Source organism: Taudactylus pleione, unplaced genomic scaffold (genome assembly GCF_031769625.1).
Source record: "Taudactylus pleione unplaced genomic scaffold, aTauple2 ptg000479l, whole genome shotgun sequence".
Lineage (NCBI taxonomy): Eukaryota > Metazoa > Chordata > Amphibia > Anura > Myobatrachidae > Taudactylus > Taudactylus pleione.
In genome coordinates this window covers 13,797,648-13,816,707 of record NW_028284881.1, presented here as the reverse complement: position 1 = coordinate 13,816,707, position 19,060 = coordinate 13,797,648, and the positions used below count along the sequence as shown (strand labels likewise).

The window sequence follows — 19,060 nt, the reverse complement described above, 5'->3', positions numbered from 1 at the left end:
TTAACCTCCCGGCTCCTGGTCCAATCCAACACCCTATTTAAATGAATTGCATGATAATAATTTTTAATGTCAGGCAGCTGAAACCTTCCTCTGCGAGTGGATCGCGTCAGACTGATAGTTTAATCCTGGGTCTCTTACAGGACCAGATAATTGTTGAATCAAAAGCTGTATGGAGCCGAACCGGGAACACCTATCGGCAATGTCTGGAGGACATACAATAACTTAGGGAGGGTGTTCATTTTGATGACTCCTATCCTTCCCAGCCATGAAAGTTGTTTAAAGTGCCATCTGCTAAAGTCTGCTCGTAATACTTTAAGGAGCGGAGTGTAATTTAACGAGACTAATAGAGATAAATTTCAAGGCAGTTTGATACCCAAATAAGTGATATGTGAGTTCTACCACTGAAAGGGGAAAGAGCGTTTCAACCCTACCATATGTAAGGGAGAAGTTGATATATTAAGGGCGCATGACTTGGACATATTAATTTTAAAATCTGAAAGTGTACTATAGAAGTCAAATTCTCGCATCAGATGCGGAAGGGATGCCTCAGGATATGAGACCAAAGCCAAAATGTCATCTGCGATCATCGCTAATTTGTACTCTACGTCCCCCATCCATAGGCCGGATATTTGTTTATTGGCCCTGATTGATCTGGCTAGTGCTTCTATACAAAGAACAAAAATCAGTGGGGACAATGGGCAGCCCTGTCTTGTCCCATTAGTTATTGAAAAGCGGTCAGAAAGAGAGCCGTTGATACAAACCCTACCAGTGGGCATACTATATAGAGCCAAGATCCTGTGCAATGCTTGAGAACCAAGCCCGATATGCTCCAACACAGACCTCATAAAATGCCAACTCACCCTATGAAATGCCTTCTTGGCATCATTGGAAAGCATAATAGTGGGAATCTGACTACTGGAAGCTAAGTGGATTAGGTTGAGTACTTTAGTGGTGATATCCTTCGCCTCTCGGCCAAGGACAAATCCCACCTGGTCGCTATGTATCAGTGAAGGGAGCAGGCCATTCAGTCTATTTGCCATTAGTTTTGCAAATAATTTTAGATCCACGTTTAAGAGGGAAATAGGTCTGTAACTGGCGCATACCGAGGGATCCTTACCCTGCTTAGGGATCACAGTTATGTGAGCTTCCAAGGACTGGGGGAAAAGGGAGTTTCTGCTAATATACAATTGAAAGCCTGCATAAGTCTGGGAGCCAAAATATCTTTGAATGTTTTGTAATAAATTATGTATCCATCTGGACCAAAGCTCTTGCCCGATGGCATAGATGAGATGGCATGTTCTAGTTCTTGAAGAGTAAAGGGCTTTTCAAGTGTATCACAATCAGAAAGCGAAAGAGTGGGATAAGTTACATTTGCCAAATATTCTTTAGCATTTAATAAGCAAGAAGCAGGGTCAGCTCCATTAGGGCCTTTACTCAAATTATATAAGGTTGTGTAATATTTTTTAAAACAAGATGCTATGTCGGGAGTCTTAAAGTGAAGAGAACCAGTTTCATCTTTCATAGAGCTAATAAATTAATTCGCCCTCTGAGACCAGAGCGCCTGAGCAAGCAAGCGACCCGGTTTGTTTCCCCACTGATAGTATCTTCGCTTACATCTATGGAGAGAGAGTTGGGCGTTGTCAGAGAGTAGCCTCTTTAACTGAGTTCTGGCCTCTGTCAGCTCGGCATGCTTTGGCCCGGACAGTGTAGATTTATGTGAGGATTCTAAAGAATGAATCAGCTGCAATAGACTCGCTATGAGTTGCATTTTTTGTTTTTTCATTTGGCAGTCAAGCTGGATAATTTTGCCTCGCAATACGCACTTATGAGCTTCCCATAAGGTAATTTTAGAAACCTCTTCAGTGTCGTTAGTAGAAAAGTAATCAATCAGGGTTTTGTTGATTTCATCTCTACAAGTAATATCCTGCAGTAAAGATTCATTCAGGCGCCAGGTCCACTGACTAGGAGATTGATGCCGAGCCGACAGAGTTATTGATATGTGGGCATGGTCCGACCAAGTAATTGAGCCAATTGAGGCATCTAAAAGGAGTGGAAGGTGTTTGTAACTTAGAAACAAATAATCAAGTCGTGTATATGTTTTGTGGGGATGAGAATAAAACGAATAGTCACGGCCTAAAGAGTGAGAGATCCTCCATGTATCAGCCAGCTGGAGGTCGTGGAACAATTTCCTGACCCTACTATATCTCTGTTGGGAATATCTGGGGGCTTTAGTCGAGATATCGAGAGTTGGGTCAAGAGGCCAATTAAGGTCTCCCCCAAAACTATAATCCTGGAACATAGAGATTCAAGCTTTGGAAGGTGAGATTTAAAAAAAGAGGTTTGGTCCTGATTAGGGGGGTAGACCACAATGAAAGTATAGGGGTTGGTTATATATTTTACAATTTATTAAGAGTATCCTACCTGGGACTGGTTTGTGGACCGAAGTTATAGAAATTTGCAGATTTTTTGAAAATAAGATTGCTACTCCCTTGGTTTTGCTATCTGGGGTGTTGCAATAATATGCAGTGGGTATCGATAATTGGTTAGGGATGGGCTGCGGGCTGAAATTTTAAAATGAGTCTCCTGTATCAATGCAACATCCACCCTATCAGCCCATAGGGATCTCAGGAGAGTAGATCTTTTCTCAGGTGTGTTGAGGCCCCGGGCATTAATCGAGTGTATATTAATTGTACTTGGGGAGGTCATGTAATTTGTGAAGATACAAAACATACATCAGTCCTCAAAATGGTCAAAAAAAACAACAAAAAAAAACAATTACATCTGAAAAGGAACATAAAGTGAAACATAAGAGAGAAAGGAATTGCAAAAACAGGGTTAAACCCGCAGTAGAGAAACTGGCACTCTGAGGAGCCAGAAACCCAATAGGCATATAAGCCGAGGGCGGGTGTGGGGTTAGGAAGTCACTGCGCGGGGCGTAATAGATAAACATACAATAATGTCGCAATAAGACATAACCTATAACTGTCTAATATTATTATTGAATTATAAGAAAAAACACACCTAGTTTGTCAAAAATATCTAGACTGGTATCCTAATGGATCATCAGAAAAAAAAGAATAAAAATTTTAAACTATCCATTACTTCTAAATAAGCAAAAAACCAAACTAGTAGATAAAGCAAACATTTGGCAGGCAATGAAATCTACAATTAGGTGGATCTCACCTGCTCTTGACGGAGGAGAAACCGAGACCTAGAGTAGATAAGTTCAATCAGGTGGCATCTTCAGACAATGAAGGTGACGAAGTGTGTGGTCTCCTCCTAGAGCTACGAACTTCTTGCCAAGGAGGGTTATTCTCGGGTCTTTGAGGTAATTGCAGTTCAGGCAGATCAAATTCCCAATTAGGGACATTAAGCTTTGGTATTCCAAGTCCAGAGCAAAATGAAGGCAGATCAGCATACGAGGTTAAAGAATGTGTTTTCCCACCAGAAGATACTTGGAGGTTAAAGGGAAAGCCCCATCTGTATTTCAGTTGGCGCTTACGGGGTTCATCAGTGAGTGGTTTAAGGGATTTACGCTGCTGAACCGTATGCCAGGATAAATCCTGGAATATTTGGATCACTGCACCATTGAAGTCAATTCCGTCCAATTGTCGTGCTTTGCGCATAAGTTCATCTTTCTGTGAGTAGTAGTGTAGACGACATATCACATCACGGGGGCGGTAAGCTTGGAGACCTCTTGGTTTTAAGGCTCGGTGAGCTCTTTCGAAAGTAATAAGCTCATTTGGGTCATTCCCCAGAATTTCGTTGAGTATCTTGGTGAGTGCATCTATCAGACCAGATTGGGGGACTTCTTCTGGGAGACCTCTAATACGAACGTTGTTTCTTCGTCCCCTATTGTCAAGATCTGTCATCCTCAGATTGATAGCACAAATTTCTTTTGTTTGGGCAGATATTACGTCTTTCAAGGATTTCAAGTAAGCGTCTGTGGATTCTTGACAGTTTTCTAGAGATGTGACTCAGTCCGAGATCTGCATTATGTCTTTCCGAACAATAGCAAGTTCGTGCCGAATGGTATCTTGGAGATCCTGTTTTGTGGGTAAGGTCTTCATGAAAGACATGATGTCCTGGAGATCTGTGTCCTTCTCAGAGGATGTCTGGGGTTGGTCTTCCTGAAATAGGGACATTGTAGGGGTTGATGAGGAGGAAGAAAGGGGGCTGGACGTTGCTGGATCTACCTTGGCCCTGGCAGGAGTGGTATGAAGAAATGGTCTCAGATCTGCCAGAGAATGGGGCCCTTTCGGAAGAGGTGTGTTGCCTTTATGAGATGTTTTTTAACTTTTGACCATAATGTAACATAAAAAGAAGATCAGTAAATAGTAGCATAGGTCACATTAAGTGACATCAGGTTGCAGACATGCTACATAGGTAAGGATCCTGCACACAGTGACTCCCTGCGGCCTGGCATCACATTGACATTAAGTCACATCGAGTAGCAAATCAGAGAGCAGCTATGTGGTCTCCCAGCTGACCTACACATAAGCTAAATACGTATGAAAATTTTATATAGTGGAATATTCCCTCTTTGGTAGGATCTTAATAGGGGGGGAGGAATGTATGCAGTAGAGAGATTCAATTGCTTTGTAGATGCAAGAGTAATAAATTACTTGTAGACTGCTATATCTCCCAAAGAAGGATTGGCAGAGTGTCAATCCAATGTTATCTGTCGTGGTCAGGTGATATTGTGAGACTCACCAATACCAAGACTGTGAAGTCTCTGGGGAACATTCATCTACAGTCCAGTGCAGAGTCAATAGCTTGGTGCTGGATGAAAGAGCTGTAGGGCTGGATGGTAGGGAGCATCCGTGTCAGGAGAAATGATCGCAGTGACACGTGTAGCGTATCACGGGGGCTGCGAGGTGCCTCCGGGCCCTGTGAGGAATCGAGGCCCAGGATATATGGGTAGGCCACGTCCCTTCTGATACTACTTATGGGTGGTCAGTGGATGTGAGAAGTCATGATATATTAAATATATATATATATAGGTTTGGGCACATTAAGCATTAAAAGCTTAATTAGTTCCTGGTGAGGAGAGGGAGCAAAGGGAGTGCAATGCTCTTAATAAGAGAGGGGAGTTTTATACATGAATAGTAAGAGGGGGGTAAGGTGTTCCAAGACCTGCTACCGAGTGGGAGCCGATAATCACAGGGTCTCTGCGCTTGAGACTCAGACTCCGGAGCCCGGGTATTTGTAATGGCCGCCGCGTGGAGAAGCAGCCCCGATTTTATAGAGCGCTGTTTGCAGGGAAAGGCGGCTCCCAGCGCTTTACTACCTTAGCGACTGGCCATCTCCCGGTCACAGCAAGTCCCGATGGGATGATCAGCAGGTCTCAGTAGGTAATAGCGGCCGTTGGTGAATCCTCTTCTGGCCGCGTCTCCGACTCGAGTCCCCGGCGTCATCTGGGTAACTAGACCACAACCCGCAGACGCACTTAAAAGCGCGTCCCGGCTCCGCAGCTTGTACCCTGTCAGTAAAGGGGATTAGGTCTCCCCTGGGGGAGAAAAATGGGTGCCACTAATAGGCAAGAAGGGAGTAATAAAGGCCCGTTTGGTCACCTAGAATCAGGAGCCTCAGATAAACGTGGCTGCTTCCCTTGCCTGCCAGGACACGCCCCCTGCCAAAGGAATTTCACTCCCGTTTCCTGTCTTCTATTGACATCTGCAGCTGTGCATGCCCAGTTTGGTTGAGTCCTGCTACAGATTTATCCATCCCCACTTAAGAACTTGCTTCTCATGGAGAGATCTAGAAAGTTGTGTATTTCACTGTCTCTTTGGAGAGGCTCTCTGAAATTGAAAATTTAATTGGAATTGGGAGGCTAACCTGGGTGCCTTCACTGATGATGACTGTGGACAGATTGTTGGCTGTTTCAGAGATTGTACGCCATGTATTTGATATCAACAGGTCCACTGTTAAGTGATCAACAGAATTTATCGTAGCCCTTTCTGTCTTTTAAAATGGGTCTCCATAGCAATGCTGATTGCCCGAATTTGGGAACTTGTGATAGTGGCTTTAGGCGCGGCAAGCCGTCCTGGTGTTTGACTTCTGAGTGGGGGTTTGGGACAGGTTTAGGGATACTGTGGTCATGGTCAGGTTTGTTTGGACTCTCACATAAAAAAAAATACAATGTCCTTTGTCTCTCTACCCTTGCTAAGGTTGTAATTGCTAGGGTCTGGTGTGCTCTGAAATGAACTAGTTTAAGTGGAGGGCTCTAGTTAATGACACAACTGACCATGAAAGATACTTGTACATTAGTAGAAATGCTATTCATAAATGCCATTATATCTGTGATCACTGGTGACAATCCAAATTTTGTTTACTCCAGAATAATGACCGTTAATGTGTTCAGTACGGACCTCTCCGTCCTCCTTGCTCTGCATACACTCTTCTTCGTTTGTATTGTTTGATGCTATTTCTTTCATATTGTGATGTATGGACTACGTGTTTTGCTCTGCTATCTTATTTATCCATCCCATATGCATGTATTACTTTATGATTGCTTGAATACACTATGGTTTAACTGTAACATATTTATGTTACTTTATTTTGTTGCACAACCAAAAAAAATTACCTAATTTTAAAATCTAAATAAATTATAGGATGAGACCTGAACAGTTTTAGCTCGGAACTGGTGCAAAATTCAATTGTTTTTCCTTCCTCTCGTCTCTAATCTTGCACCAAGAAAGTAAATCTCACATTTTGCACTGCTCCGCAAAACTAGGTGCATTGGTGTGCATGTTCTGTATTTGGAAAAGAACATTCTAAAGGGGCCTATCCATTAGCAGATGTATTTCTGAGCGATGAAAGACAAAAGATATCCCTTGAAAATTCCGGTGGCTGTGCTGAACGTTATCTGTCATGTACATGACAGATTTTGATGAACGATATCGCACGACATTCAGGGAGTGGATTTTTTTTCTCTGCAGCGCTCTGTAGTTGCTGCTAATATCTTTTGTCGTTCATTGTTTAACGCATATAAACTGCACGATATTGCTAATATCGTACAGCTATATGCGATAATTGACCAACATGTTAGAGAGATGATAGATGCAATTTATTGGCCGCGGGAGTGTGCGCAGCTGTCATCGTTCAGGGCCTATCCATTAGCAGATATAATGAACGATTGAACGATATATCGTTCAATCGTTCATTTTATCTGCTAATGGATAGGCCCCTTAACTCTGATTGTGTCCTTCCACGTTCCAACAGCCAGTGCCATATGCTGACATCTTGCCTTGTAAAACCATGTGCTTTGGCAGAAATCAAGCACAACTAAAGAGGATGTTTGTACTGTGGCTCTGATGTTTTCAGCATCATATATTTCAGATTCTTTTAGAGGGTGTTATTCTATCAGAGATAGAAAAATGGAGTACAAAAAAAGGTGTATCTTTTTTTTCGAAGTATGAATTAAAAATCGCTAGAGTAGATGATGAGCTATGGTCAGATATCCGTCAGCAGGTAGCTAAGACAGCTATTAATACTAACCTTAAAGAAAACTCTTATAAAATGTACACTCGTTGGTATATGGTTCCCAAGAAACTGCACTCTATATACCTGCTAACATTGGACCTCTGTTGGCATCAGTGTGGGCACAAAGGCACTTTTTTCCCTGTATGGTGGGATTGCCCATTAATATCCACATACTGGAGTAAAGTTCTGTCTTTTGTGGGTGGTTTGATCCAGTCAGTGCCCCCTAGCAGCCCCCTGTATGCATTATTATGTACACCGATTCCTGGTGTTCCCAAGCTGTCTAACGAGTTAAGTGCCTCGCCCTTGGGCTACCTGTCTCAGAATTTTGGGGTTTGCTGCAGTTCGTGATACACTCTGTCGCCTTCTTTAGTTTTATTTTTGTGTCAAATGCAACTATTTTTGTCTCATACGGTTTTCTTTAATGTAATGTTATGTTTTTTCTCTGAGAAGGCTTTTTGTATGTTTGCTACCTTTTTAATAAGTAAAGAGATTCTATAATAATCACTAGGCTAAGTGAAGTTACGAGTGGGTTAACATTACTCTGTGGAAAGTGGAGTAGCCTAGAAGTGAAGTACAATATGACAAAGTATTGTATAAATAGCAACATATTTTAGAAAATGACTGATTGCTAAAAATAATTTTTACATCTGAAACATTTATTTACAAAAGTATTTACCAGGAACAAGCGCACTGAGTCGCACGTCATTTTAGTTGTGAAATATCATTTTTGAAGTAAACAATTTTTAGGCTTTAAAAAAAAAAATAAATCTAAAACTAATTGACAGTAACAGTCATATTTGTGGCAAAACATTATTTTAAACAAAAAAAAGCAATTTGCATGGTAAATCATTGACTATAATGTCATTTGGATGGTAAAATGTTGTTTGAAAATATATTTACAGGCTAAAACATTTGTTTACAGTATTTCCATTCTGAAAATCTGTATGCGATTTAAGTTTGTGTTGCTAAATTGTAGTCATCTTTTCAAAATACTGCCACTACAGGTGGGTGAGAGACTGTCAGTGGCCATACCCCCAATAGTACCAGAGCCAAGATTTTACATGGCTGCCATGTACTGTATATGTGGCAGACTGCTTCAGAAATATGTCAGCTTGCAGTGCGTATAGGCCCTGAGTCAGAAATGCACACTATTAGCGCAGCAGCTGCCCCTTTAGACGCAGCAGCTGTGGGAAAATATGCTAATGCTGCAGGAGGTGTCTTATATAATTAGACACCTCCAGCCGGCCTCTGTGATCCGTTACTGTGTCCAAAGATGCAGCATCTGATCCTTCTGTGTGAAGATCAGCCATCGGAGTAACCCTCAGGTTACTTAGGATGACCTGGTAATTCATGCTGCAGAGGCCCATAAGTCTCCGTCAAAAGGCGCAGACACTGGCTTCGGCATGCCTACAAAACAGGGGCCGGCAACCCACCGTTTTGTAACACACTACCCATCTTTGCCCCATCCCTGCCCCTAGAAGGCCGCAGCTTGTCAACCGGGCTGCGACTTCCCCTACACTGTGCAATCCACTCACCATCGGAGTTGTACGTAAAACCATGTACAAGCTTTAGCCAGAAATCAAGTATGGCATTACAATAGTAATTAACAGGTTTTTAGTGCTCGGTGGCATTGTTGGTATCCCAGCAATGTTTGATTTATTTAAAATTGTTTGTTTTTGATCCAGTAGTTGCATAGTTTGAATTCATTTTGTGAATAACCGTTTTACAGCCACCTGATTTCTTGTCTTTTACTTACAGATCCACCTGACTTTCCCATACAATGCAATGCGAACAACACAGAAATTCCCTCTGTGCTGTTACTGACATGCAGCTGGCCTGGAGGGTATCCATTCCCAATGCTGGAATGGAAAAATGATGATGAAATACTGTCAAATAGAACTTCAGACACACTGGTGGTATCATTAAATGGTTCCCTGTATAATGATAAAACATTTACATGCCAAGGAAAACCTTTGATAAATACAGATGTGAAAGTGAAGACATGTCAAGTTCAGCTGGGTAAGGAAAGAAATAATCATCCAGAATGATACAATAATACTTCAACAATACTTGTGTCCTACCTAATTAGTCTTATGTACTAGTGCTTCTTTTTATTTGTTATTCTCTGGTGGACATTAGCCAATCTCCATAGGAGCTGCGCCCTACATTTACCTCATTTCAAGTAAGAGATAAGTGATGTGAATATGATGCATTATTTTGTCATTCTACCCATCTCTGGATTGCATTGGTATAATAAATAGGGATGTGCAGGCTCGGATAGGTTCGAGTTTGCACGTTGAGTTCGGATTTTTCCCTTCAAAAAAACGGAACTCAGAAAGACGCAAAACGTCATCTTGCATGGACGAACATCATCATTCCTGAAGTCCAGGAATGATGATGTTCGTCCATGCAAGATGACGTTTTGCGTCTTTCTGAGTTCCGTTTTTTTGAAGGGAAAAATCCGAACTCAACATGCAAACTCGAACCTATCCGAGCCTGCACATCCCTAATAATAAATGGGATGTAGTTTTGCGTCCGATGGTCTCAATCCCGGTAGAGGCGTCGAAATACCGACGCCTATGTTAATCCCGATGCCGGACCGGATTTCCTCTCTGCCGGGTAATGCTTGTAATTTCACTTCAGTATACCGTAGTAACATCTGACAAAAAAGGTCTAAAAACACTGAAGCAGAAAACATTGTGAAAACCAATACTTGTGTCATTCTCAAAACATTTGGCCATGGCTGTATATACGATAAAGCTCTATGTGACCGAAACGTTGAACAAGGAGTGACACAGCTTGTCAGTGATTCTTCTCTTAAAGGACCCGTGAGTGCCGCCATTGTACCCCTTTCTGTTATATAGATTATATATCTCTATCCTACATATATATCCTACAATAGTTAAGTACTTAAATAGTTGTTCTTGACTTCAACTTTTTTTAAAAATCAACAATTTTTAAGGAAGCTTTTGTAAAAAATATTTGTCAGTTAAGTGGATACGTACGTAGTTTACTATTCTGCTGGCAGGCATCGCGGACATGCTATGAATACTCAGTTACTGTGGACAAGGTTCAGTCTAAGCCTTTAGCAGATGTGGCCTGTTTGTGTGAGCCCTTATTAGGAATAATGCATGCTTGGATTTATACAGCCAGGTTGCATTTAGTAACCTAGAATTTCGGATACTATAACAGTGCACATGTGCTCTTTTGCCTTTTTCAGGGTCACAGAAGGTTCATGGATTGTAACTTTCTGACACTTTGTTGCAAGCGGAACATTATGCAGCATACATGCAGTATAGATTCTGCTTGTGAGGAATTAATGAGAATAATTTGGAGGAGGGTTACAATGTATCACAATTAGAATGTAAATAAAGGGATAGATGATATGTATAATTACTGTGTAGCATTTTCTTCCAATTACTATTATGTCATGTATTATGAGACAGCAGAGTAACTCCCAGAGCCAACGGAAGTATTTGCCTCTGGGCGCCAGGTGTGTAGGGGGTTGCGGTGGGTGCATCAAGAAGGGGAGGAGGGCAGTCTAGGGAGACTGGTCTCTTTTACAGCCATCGCATGGCCATTTGCTACATTGTGTGTCTCTGCACCATCCCTAGGCAAAACTCCACAGTGTACAACTGGACAAACCATTTTTTCTTTTAAAAAAGAAAAACACCTGGGGCATGGCAACGCCCCTGGTGTACAGTGGCCATTCTGTGGGCTAATGTATTCTGTCAAACAGTTCAAGCTGAAACAGTTCTGCTTTACATACATTAAAGAGGTCTATTTACACTAAGCCTTGGATGGAGATAAAGTCCCAACCAATCTGCTCCTGCGACTTATCAACAGCCTACCTTTTAAAGGGGGCTTGACTGCGAGTGATTCTTCGTTCCAGTACAGCCTACCTTTCAGGGGGGCCTGACTGCCTGACCTCTGTATCATACAATGCCTTTAGGGCCTCCTGCCCTCAGCACTACGGCCTGGCACCGACTTTACAGTGCCCATGGCCTAGCGCCGAACTTACCAATGTCCACGGCCTAACGCCAAACTTTACCATGCCCATGGCTTAGCGCCGAATTTACATGCCCACAGCCTAGGCCCGAATTTACCTTTGTCTACGGCCTAGCACCGAATTACCATGCCCCCGGCCTAGCGCCAGACTTTACAGTGCCCACAGCCTAGCACCGAATTACTTTTGTCCACAGCCTGCCACTGGACTTACCAGTCTTGGAGTCTTTGGCTGAGCTGAGCTGAGCCGGGCCCAGCCACAGCCTCCGCGTGGTCTTCACTGGAGATGGAACGCCTTCCACCACCTCCGGGCTTCCTGGAGCCTTCACCTGGGCAGCAGTGGCTGGCGCTAGCTTTTTTTTCCTGGCCCACTGCTGCCCCAGGGCTTCCGCTGTCTTCACCGACCCCATTCCCTGCAGCGTCGGCCCGCTGTTCTTCACGCGGCAGGCTGTGCAAGCTCTTATGTAATGGCCGCTGCCCTCCCAGACTTCCGGCGACGTCTTCAGTCTTCTGGAGCTCTTCACCGCTCCTTCCCGGCCACCAGACTGTTCTCCGCTCCCGCGCGCCAGCTAATGCAGGCTTGCGCCCGGGGCGGGGCGATGACATGGGGAGCTGTGATTGGCTTGCCGCGCACATGCCCAGCTGGCTGCCGGTCTGCGAGCCCTGATTGGCTCACAGTCGGCGCTAAGCTCGAATGGCATGTGCTGATTTGCACAAGGATTCAGACCTGCCGCCATCACACATGTGGAGCAGCGGTGGTAGTCCACCGCTACCTCCTCGCCCGCCGTGGGGGTGGGATCACGACTGATCCCGGCCCACCGCCCTGCCTGCTGCTCCAAATGGACCTCGCAACATCTTCGGATTGGGCTGGGATCCCTCCGGATCCCATCCCACCCTGATGCCCGGAGCCCCTTCCGACCCAAGGCGCCCCCACCCTCCAGGCGTGGAAGGTGAGGATGCCTAGTAGCAGGGCCAGTGACCATACTAGTACACTGGCCCTTGATACACACACACTTGCCAAGTACTTGCAGCATTCCATGCGACCTTGGCAGAGAAAAGCTGGTTACAAACCTGAATGATCTGGCGATATTACAACAGGCTGATGCAGTGTAATGATATATATCGTGCCAGAGTACACGCTGCACTATCTGCCATACGACTGCCCTATAAATCGTTACAGTATTAATATTAGCGGACCGCATTGTCCCATATGATGTGCAGCACATCAGATGGGAAGATGCAACCACACAATTAATCAAACGATGAATAAGGTGTACACACTGCACGATGGTCGTAATGATTCATTGCGGATCGCAATTGCATAGTGTGTATCCAGCTTAAGAAAGACTCATTTAATTTTAAGTTTCAAAATGGAAACACATCGCAGGCTTCCCTTTTCCAGACAACATGTCTCATAAGGGGGATGTGGTTAAAATACAGACGGAGGGGATTCTGGCGGTCAGAATACCGGTGCCGGAATCCCAACACCTGTCAGAATCCCCGGTGGGTTAGGTTTAGGCAATAGGGGGAGGGTTAGGGTGTGGAGAGGGGGAGGTTAGGTTTAGGCACTAGGGGGGAGGTGAGGGTCAGGCACTGGGGAGGGAGGGTTAGGAGAGGGGGAGGGTTAGGATACCGAACGACAGTGTCTGTATTCTAACCCTGTAGGAATGCAAGCGTCTGGATTCTGACTGCCGGGATCCCTAACACCACCATCCCTTACCCATCCCCCTCATCAGCATTATTAATGTAAGGTGAATTGGCTGACCACTAAAACACAAAGGATTAAAGAAGTGCATTCAGCCAAAAAAAAGCTGATTCTACAGGTACCTAGTCTATTACTTAGGAAGTGCTGCATATATAAAAAGGTTAGATTTACCCCACGTTCATCATAGTAACAAATAAAATTACATGTTTCCATTGAACCTTTGTATAATTGTGTGATGTATATGATGGATTCTAGGCTAATCACAACAAAAATTTTATTGTGCCAACTTCAGTGGATGGCAGAGAATCTGTATGAGTCACACATGGCAGGAGAGCCAGCAAAATACTTTGCATTTCTGAATTGAACATCTATAATCTAATTTGTAGACAAACTTTTAGAGAACAGATTGCAAAACAATATTTTGTAACCTGTTTACTATCAGTCAATTGGAGAATGATTCCTAAATGATTTCGGACAATACATTATCATTTTGAGGTAGTGGTACTATATCAACCATGTCTAAATTGACCAGTGTCCATATGAAAGGATGTAGGGCCTGATTCAGATATGGGCGCAGTTGGCATCGCTGCTGATTCTTTGGACGCAGCAGTGATGCTAACAGATGGTAATGCAGAAGGTGGCGTCTGTAGGACGAAGACGCCTCCTGCCCACATCTGCGATCCGACAGCTGCGTTCGAAGACGAAGCGTCCAATCACCATTGAGACCGCAGTAATCGCCCATGTAAGTAAGCTTAAGCTTACTCAGAATGGGCAACGGAAATGCTCAGCCGCAATCAGGAAGTCTGCTTCGGAAGACGAAGACCCTGGCCCCGACGCTCCCAAAAATGCAGCCGGCACCGCCCTATTTTTGTGGGAATACAGGTTGGCTACACCCCTTCACCGCACTCAAACGGGCTGGCAGTTTAGTGAACTGCGATAGTTCTAGGAGTAGAAGACTGGCGCAGTACAGATCCTGCACATGCGCCGATCTTGGAGATGTACACAAAACCAATAGTTAGTGTACATCTCTGAATAAGACCCGTAGTCCTCTGTGCTCTGTGATTTACCTGTGTTTAATACTCTATACTTAAAAAAATATGCTACAGAAAAGTAAGCTACTGTAGCATATATATATATATATATATATATATATATATATATATATATATATTATACACATCATTGAAGCATGATTTTCAAAATGGTGATAGGCTAAATATGTTATTGTCTTTTGAGTCCCCAGGACTTTTTCTCCACATTTCTGATACATCTGACCAAATTGCAACAGCACCTTTGTGCGTACACTCTGTGTAATGCATGTGCTATAGGCATTTTCGGTCATTTTTGCGCATACATAGTTGCAAATAATGGACCAACTACGGGAATACCGGCATTGTGTGCTTCTCTGACTCCATAGTGGTGACCATCGACAGCTCCGACCTCTATATTTTTCTTCTTCAGGGTCCATAAAGATCCACAGGGATACCATGGGGTAATGTGGTTGGAGAGATCTAGACACCAAACAGTTAACGCTTTTAGCTCCCAGGATGCCTCTGGTCCTTCTCCATATATACCCCAGCCACAGGCCTTCAGTTGTTCGTTTGGTGCGGCATGATTCAGACACACCAGTCTTAAGCTTTTATTGTATTTTTTATGTTTTGGGTTGCAGTCCTGAGTGTCTGAATTAAGACGCATGTACTGCCACTCAATCTACCTCGCAACACGGACCGCAACACCAGTAACAGGGCTGGTGATTTCGGCGGGTCTCGGCTGAGCTTGCTAGCAGCGATGCTGGGACCCAGACTGCAACCGGACGCTTGGAGATGTCAGGTAAGGCAATTCTTTGCTTACGGGGAACCGCGCGTGGTAGTACTTGCTTCTGGCATAGGAGACATACCGGGAGCCGCTGCAGTCAGGGCCCGGGAGTGTCCGCTTGCTCACTAGACCACCAGGGCCTTATCGGCTGACGCCGTGGATCTGCAGCAGACTCTTCTACAGCCACGAGGCCAACGTGCCCGGCTGGTTGATGCAGCTTAGGGGAGGTAGGCACTCTCCCGGCAGCTACTCCCCCGACCCAAACGCAGTCCCTTCAAAGGTTATTGTGCGTCTGGGTCGCTCCTCCTACCCGCCTCGTGTATATGAGACGCTCACAGTCCACTATCGGTGCGCTGCTGTAGCTGTTAGTTTCAGGAGGTTTTTGGGGTCAGTCTCCCTGTATACCTCTCCCATGGGCCAGGTATATAGTGCTCTATATCCTATCAAGCATTGTGTTTCGAGTAGTTGATTCAGAGCCCAGTGCAACTAAATTTGCATATGCATTGTATGTGACTATTTGCTAACTGCTGTGTTTATACTGCCTTTTATTTCTGACTGTCAGTTATAACTATCACTGTGTTTCTCCTCATCCCTCTGTTGCAGGTGTGTGGGGTTTTTCTTTATACTTAACATTTATTTGTTATTTGTGAAGGTTTTCACATTACATTGCATTGTTACCTTTATAATTGATATGTCAAAAGGTAAAGGAAATCAGGAAGGGAGCCCCCTGTGCTGGTTTCATCTAAAGCCTGTTTGGCGGGCTTGTCCTCTCAGGACTTTCTATACAGATGGTTTGTGTGCTTTCTGTTATAAAGAGCCACCTAACCAGTCCAGTTTACCTGCCTTTGAAGAAGGGCCATCTTGGGTGTCCTCCTTGTCTCAGGTTATGAAGCAGTTTGTGGATCGTATATCTACTCCCATACTGCCTCCTTGTATGGGGTATCCACAGCATGCTATGATTGCACCTCCTATACATCCTTCCTGGATGGATGCTTATGCCCACTCGAGTCAGAGTATGGCTTAGTCAGCTATTGCAACCAGACCAGTAGTTACTAAGGCACCTATGCCAAAGTTAGCTTTTTATCGGTCTGTTCAGCATATGGATTCAGACGCATCATCAGGGGAATCAGATGATGCGCAGGGTTCTTCTTCAGGGTCTAGCTCAGGAGAAGAGGAACATCTTCCACAGTGGATGTTCCTCCTTTGGTGAGGGTGGTTAAACCAATCCTAGATATTCCAGATGATGAACCAGCCCCTAGAAAGAAGGGTCCAGTGTTTAAATACCGGAAGGTGGCTAAAATGGAGTTTCCTAAATCCGAGCAGCTCACTGAGCTTATGGAAGAGGCATGGTGTAACCAAGATAAACGGTTTTATGTGAATAAAAGATTAACATCATTGTATCCTTTCCCAGCTTCTGAATGTACTAAGTGGGAGGTACCTCCTACTGTGGATGCTCACGTGATGCACTTAGTCAGAAATGCTACATTGCCTATTCTGTCAGCATCTTCTCTTAAGGATTCTACAGGTAGAAAAATTTAAACATGTCTTAAGAAAAGATTTTCATCATCGGGAGCTGTTATTCGTCCAGCTAATGTTTGGAGCCTGGGTAGTCAAAGCTGTTGAAGAATGGACGGGGGCATTGGAAGACTCTCTACCAGATGCTACCAGAGAACAGATGATGTAGATCTCCCACATACGGGAAGCGGTCTCCTATTTGGGAGGAGCTGTAGTAGATGATGGAATTTTAGCATCTAAAGCATCAGGAGCTTCAGTAGTGGCACGCAGGTTCCTTTTGGTTAAGATCCTGGAAAGCTGATACAGGATCAAATAAGGCTCTGGAAACCTTACCGATCTATGGAAATATATTTTTGTAGCAGAGTTAGATAAGATAATAGCTACTCTGGTGGCTTCAAAGTTTGTAGGTCTGCCATCTACGGGTACAATAAAATCTGGGCAGTTCTCTTTGCGGTCCTTTCGTCCTCCGGGACGAGCAAAGGAACAATCTTCCTCCAAGCCATCTAGTTTTTCGCAGGACATCCAGGCAACAAACTAAGATGTCTGGGCCGGCCAGACGTCCAGCTTCTGAGCCGGATCACAAAGTTTTTTTCTGCACAGATCCTCGATCAGGTGCGGTCAAGGCTTGGCCCTTCAGGAGGCCATTCACTCCCTGGTGCAGGCAGGGGTAATCATCCTGGTTCCGATGTTGCAACAAGGAAGAGATTATTATTCCAATCTAGTTTTGATTCAGAAACCAAATGGGTCTCATTGCCCTACTTTAAATCTAAAAACCCTCAACAGGTTTATCCATGTACCCAAGTTCCATATGGAAACTCTCCGATTATTTAGGCATGGAGCCTGGGGATTTTATGGTTTTCCTGGACATTCAGGATGCATATCTACATGTTCCTATTACGCTATCCCACCAACAATTTCTACAGTTTGCTATCCTACAACAACATTACTAATTGTATGCACTGCCCTTTGGCCTATCAACGCCCCCTCCCATGTATTTACCAAGATAATGGCAGTCATGACGGCCTAAGTCAGGTGTCAGGGAATCAGAATACTACCATATCTGGATGATCTTCTGATATTGGCACAAACTCCAGTTGTTTTACAACACCATCATCAACTGACCACAGCCTGCCTACAAAAGCACGACTGGATCATCAATTAGAAGAAATCCTCTCTTTCTCCAACATGGGAGATGATGCATCTGGGTGCACTTCTGGATTCTCAGGTACAGAGGGTGTTTCTAACAGAGGACAAGATTGCCTCCGTATCATTGCGAGTATGCAAACTGCTACGCAAGTGAAGGGTATCCATTCTATCAGCGATGCAGGTCCTGGGATCAATGGTATCCACCTTCAACATAGTGGGGGATGCTTAGTTTCATTTCAGGCCTCTGCAAAGAATGATTCTCTCCAGGTGGAACTGACAGTATCCGCTAATAAGGTCCCAGAGGATACTTCTCACTCCAGAGGTTCGTCTCTCCCTGAATAAGGATCATCTAGACAAAGGGCACCCATTCTGGATTCTAAATTGGGTGCTTCTCACTACGGACACCAGCCTTCGCGGATGGGGAGCAGTGACAGGTCATCACACCTTTCAGGGAAGATGGACAAATCAGGAAAATCATTTGCCAATAAAAATTCTGGAACTGCGAGCAGTATACAAAGCACTTATCAGGGCACAGGACCTGCTCCAAGGCAAGCCGGTCCAGATACAGTCCGACAATGCGACTACAGTAGCCTATCTCAATCATCATGGAGGCACGCAAAGTCATGCAGCCATGAAGGAAGTGACATAGGTTCTGATTTGGGCAGAACGTCATCTTCTGGCGATCTTGCCAATATTCATCCCAGGAGTCCTCAATTGGGAAGCGGACTTCCTAAGTCGTCAGGACATACACTCCGGAGAGTTGTCTCTCCATACGGGGGTTTTTCAACTCCTGGTGAACAAATGGGGTCTACCAGACATAGACCTCATGGCATCATGTCACAACCACAAGGTCCCCAGGGAGGGGTCCAGGTCCAGAGACCCATCAGCAGCATTCATGGACGCACTGGCAGTAAGATGGGATTTCAAGCTGGGGTATCTCTTTCCTCCAATTTCCTTCCTCCCAAGAGTCCTCAGCAAATTCAAGCAGGAAGGCAGAACAGAAATACTAGTGGCTCTAGCTTGGCCCAGATGTCATTGGTTCACCGACATACAGAATCTATCCATAGACAGTCCGTATCCTCTTCCTCTATGGCAGGATCTGTAAACGCAGGGTCCCTGCCTGCATCTGGAACTACCTCATCTGGCTTTGACGGCGTGGATCTTGAATCTTCCATCTTGAGAGCCAAAGGTTTCTACAGTTCTGTGATTCAAATGATGCTTAGAGCATGGAAGCCTGCCTCTGCCCGCATCTATTACAGTTGTTGGCTTTCTTTTGGCCAATGTTGTTCCCACAAGAAGTATGAACCAAAGGTGTTTCTGGTTTTCCCGGGTACTGGCTTTTCTACAGGCTGGGTTAGACCTTGGTCTTCACCCGGCCACTTTGAGAGT

General features: G+C 44.4%; 1 protein-coding gene across 3 annotated transcripts in view; it reads left to right on the top strand.

Annotated features, from left to right (window-relative positions):
- VSIG10 (V-set and immunoglobulin domain containing 10) overlaps window positions 1-19,060 on the top strand; it is a 49,555-nt gene that overhangs the window by 11,848 nt on the left and 18,647 nt on the right. For all 3 annotated transcript variants that reach the window (XM_088449105.1, XM_088449106.1, XM_088449107.1), the window contains exon 4: window positions 9,244-9,504. In XM_088449105.1, coding sequence (XP_088305231.1) covers window positions 9,244-9,504 — 261 coding nt within the window. The remainder of the gene's footprint in view (window positions 1-9,243; window positions 9,505-19,060) is intronic.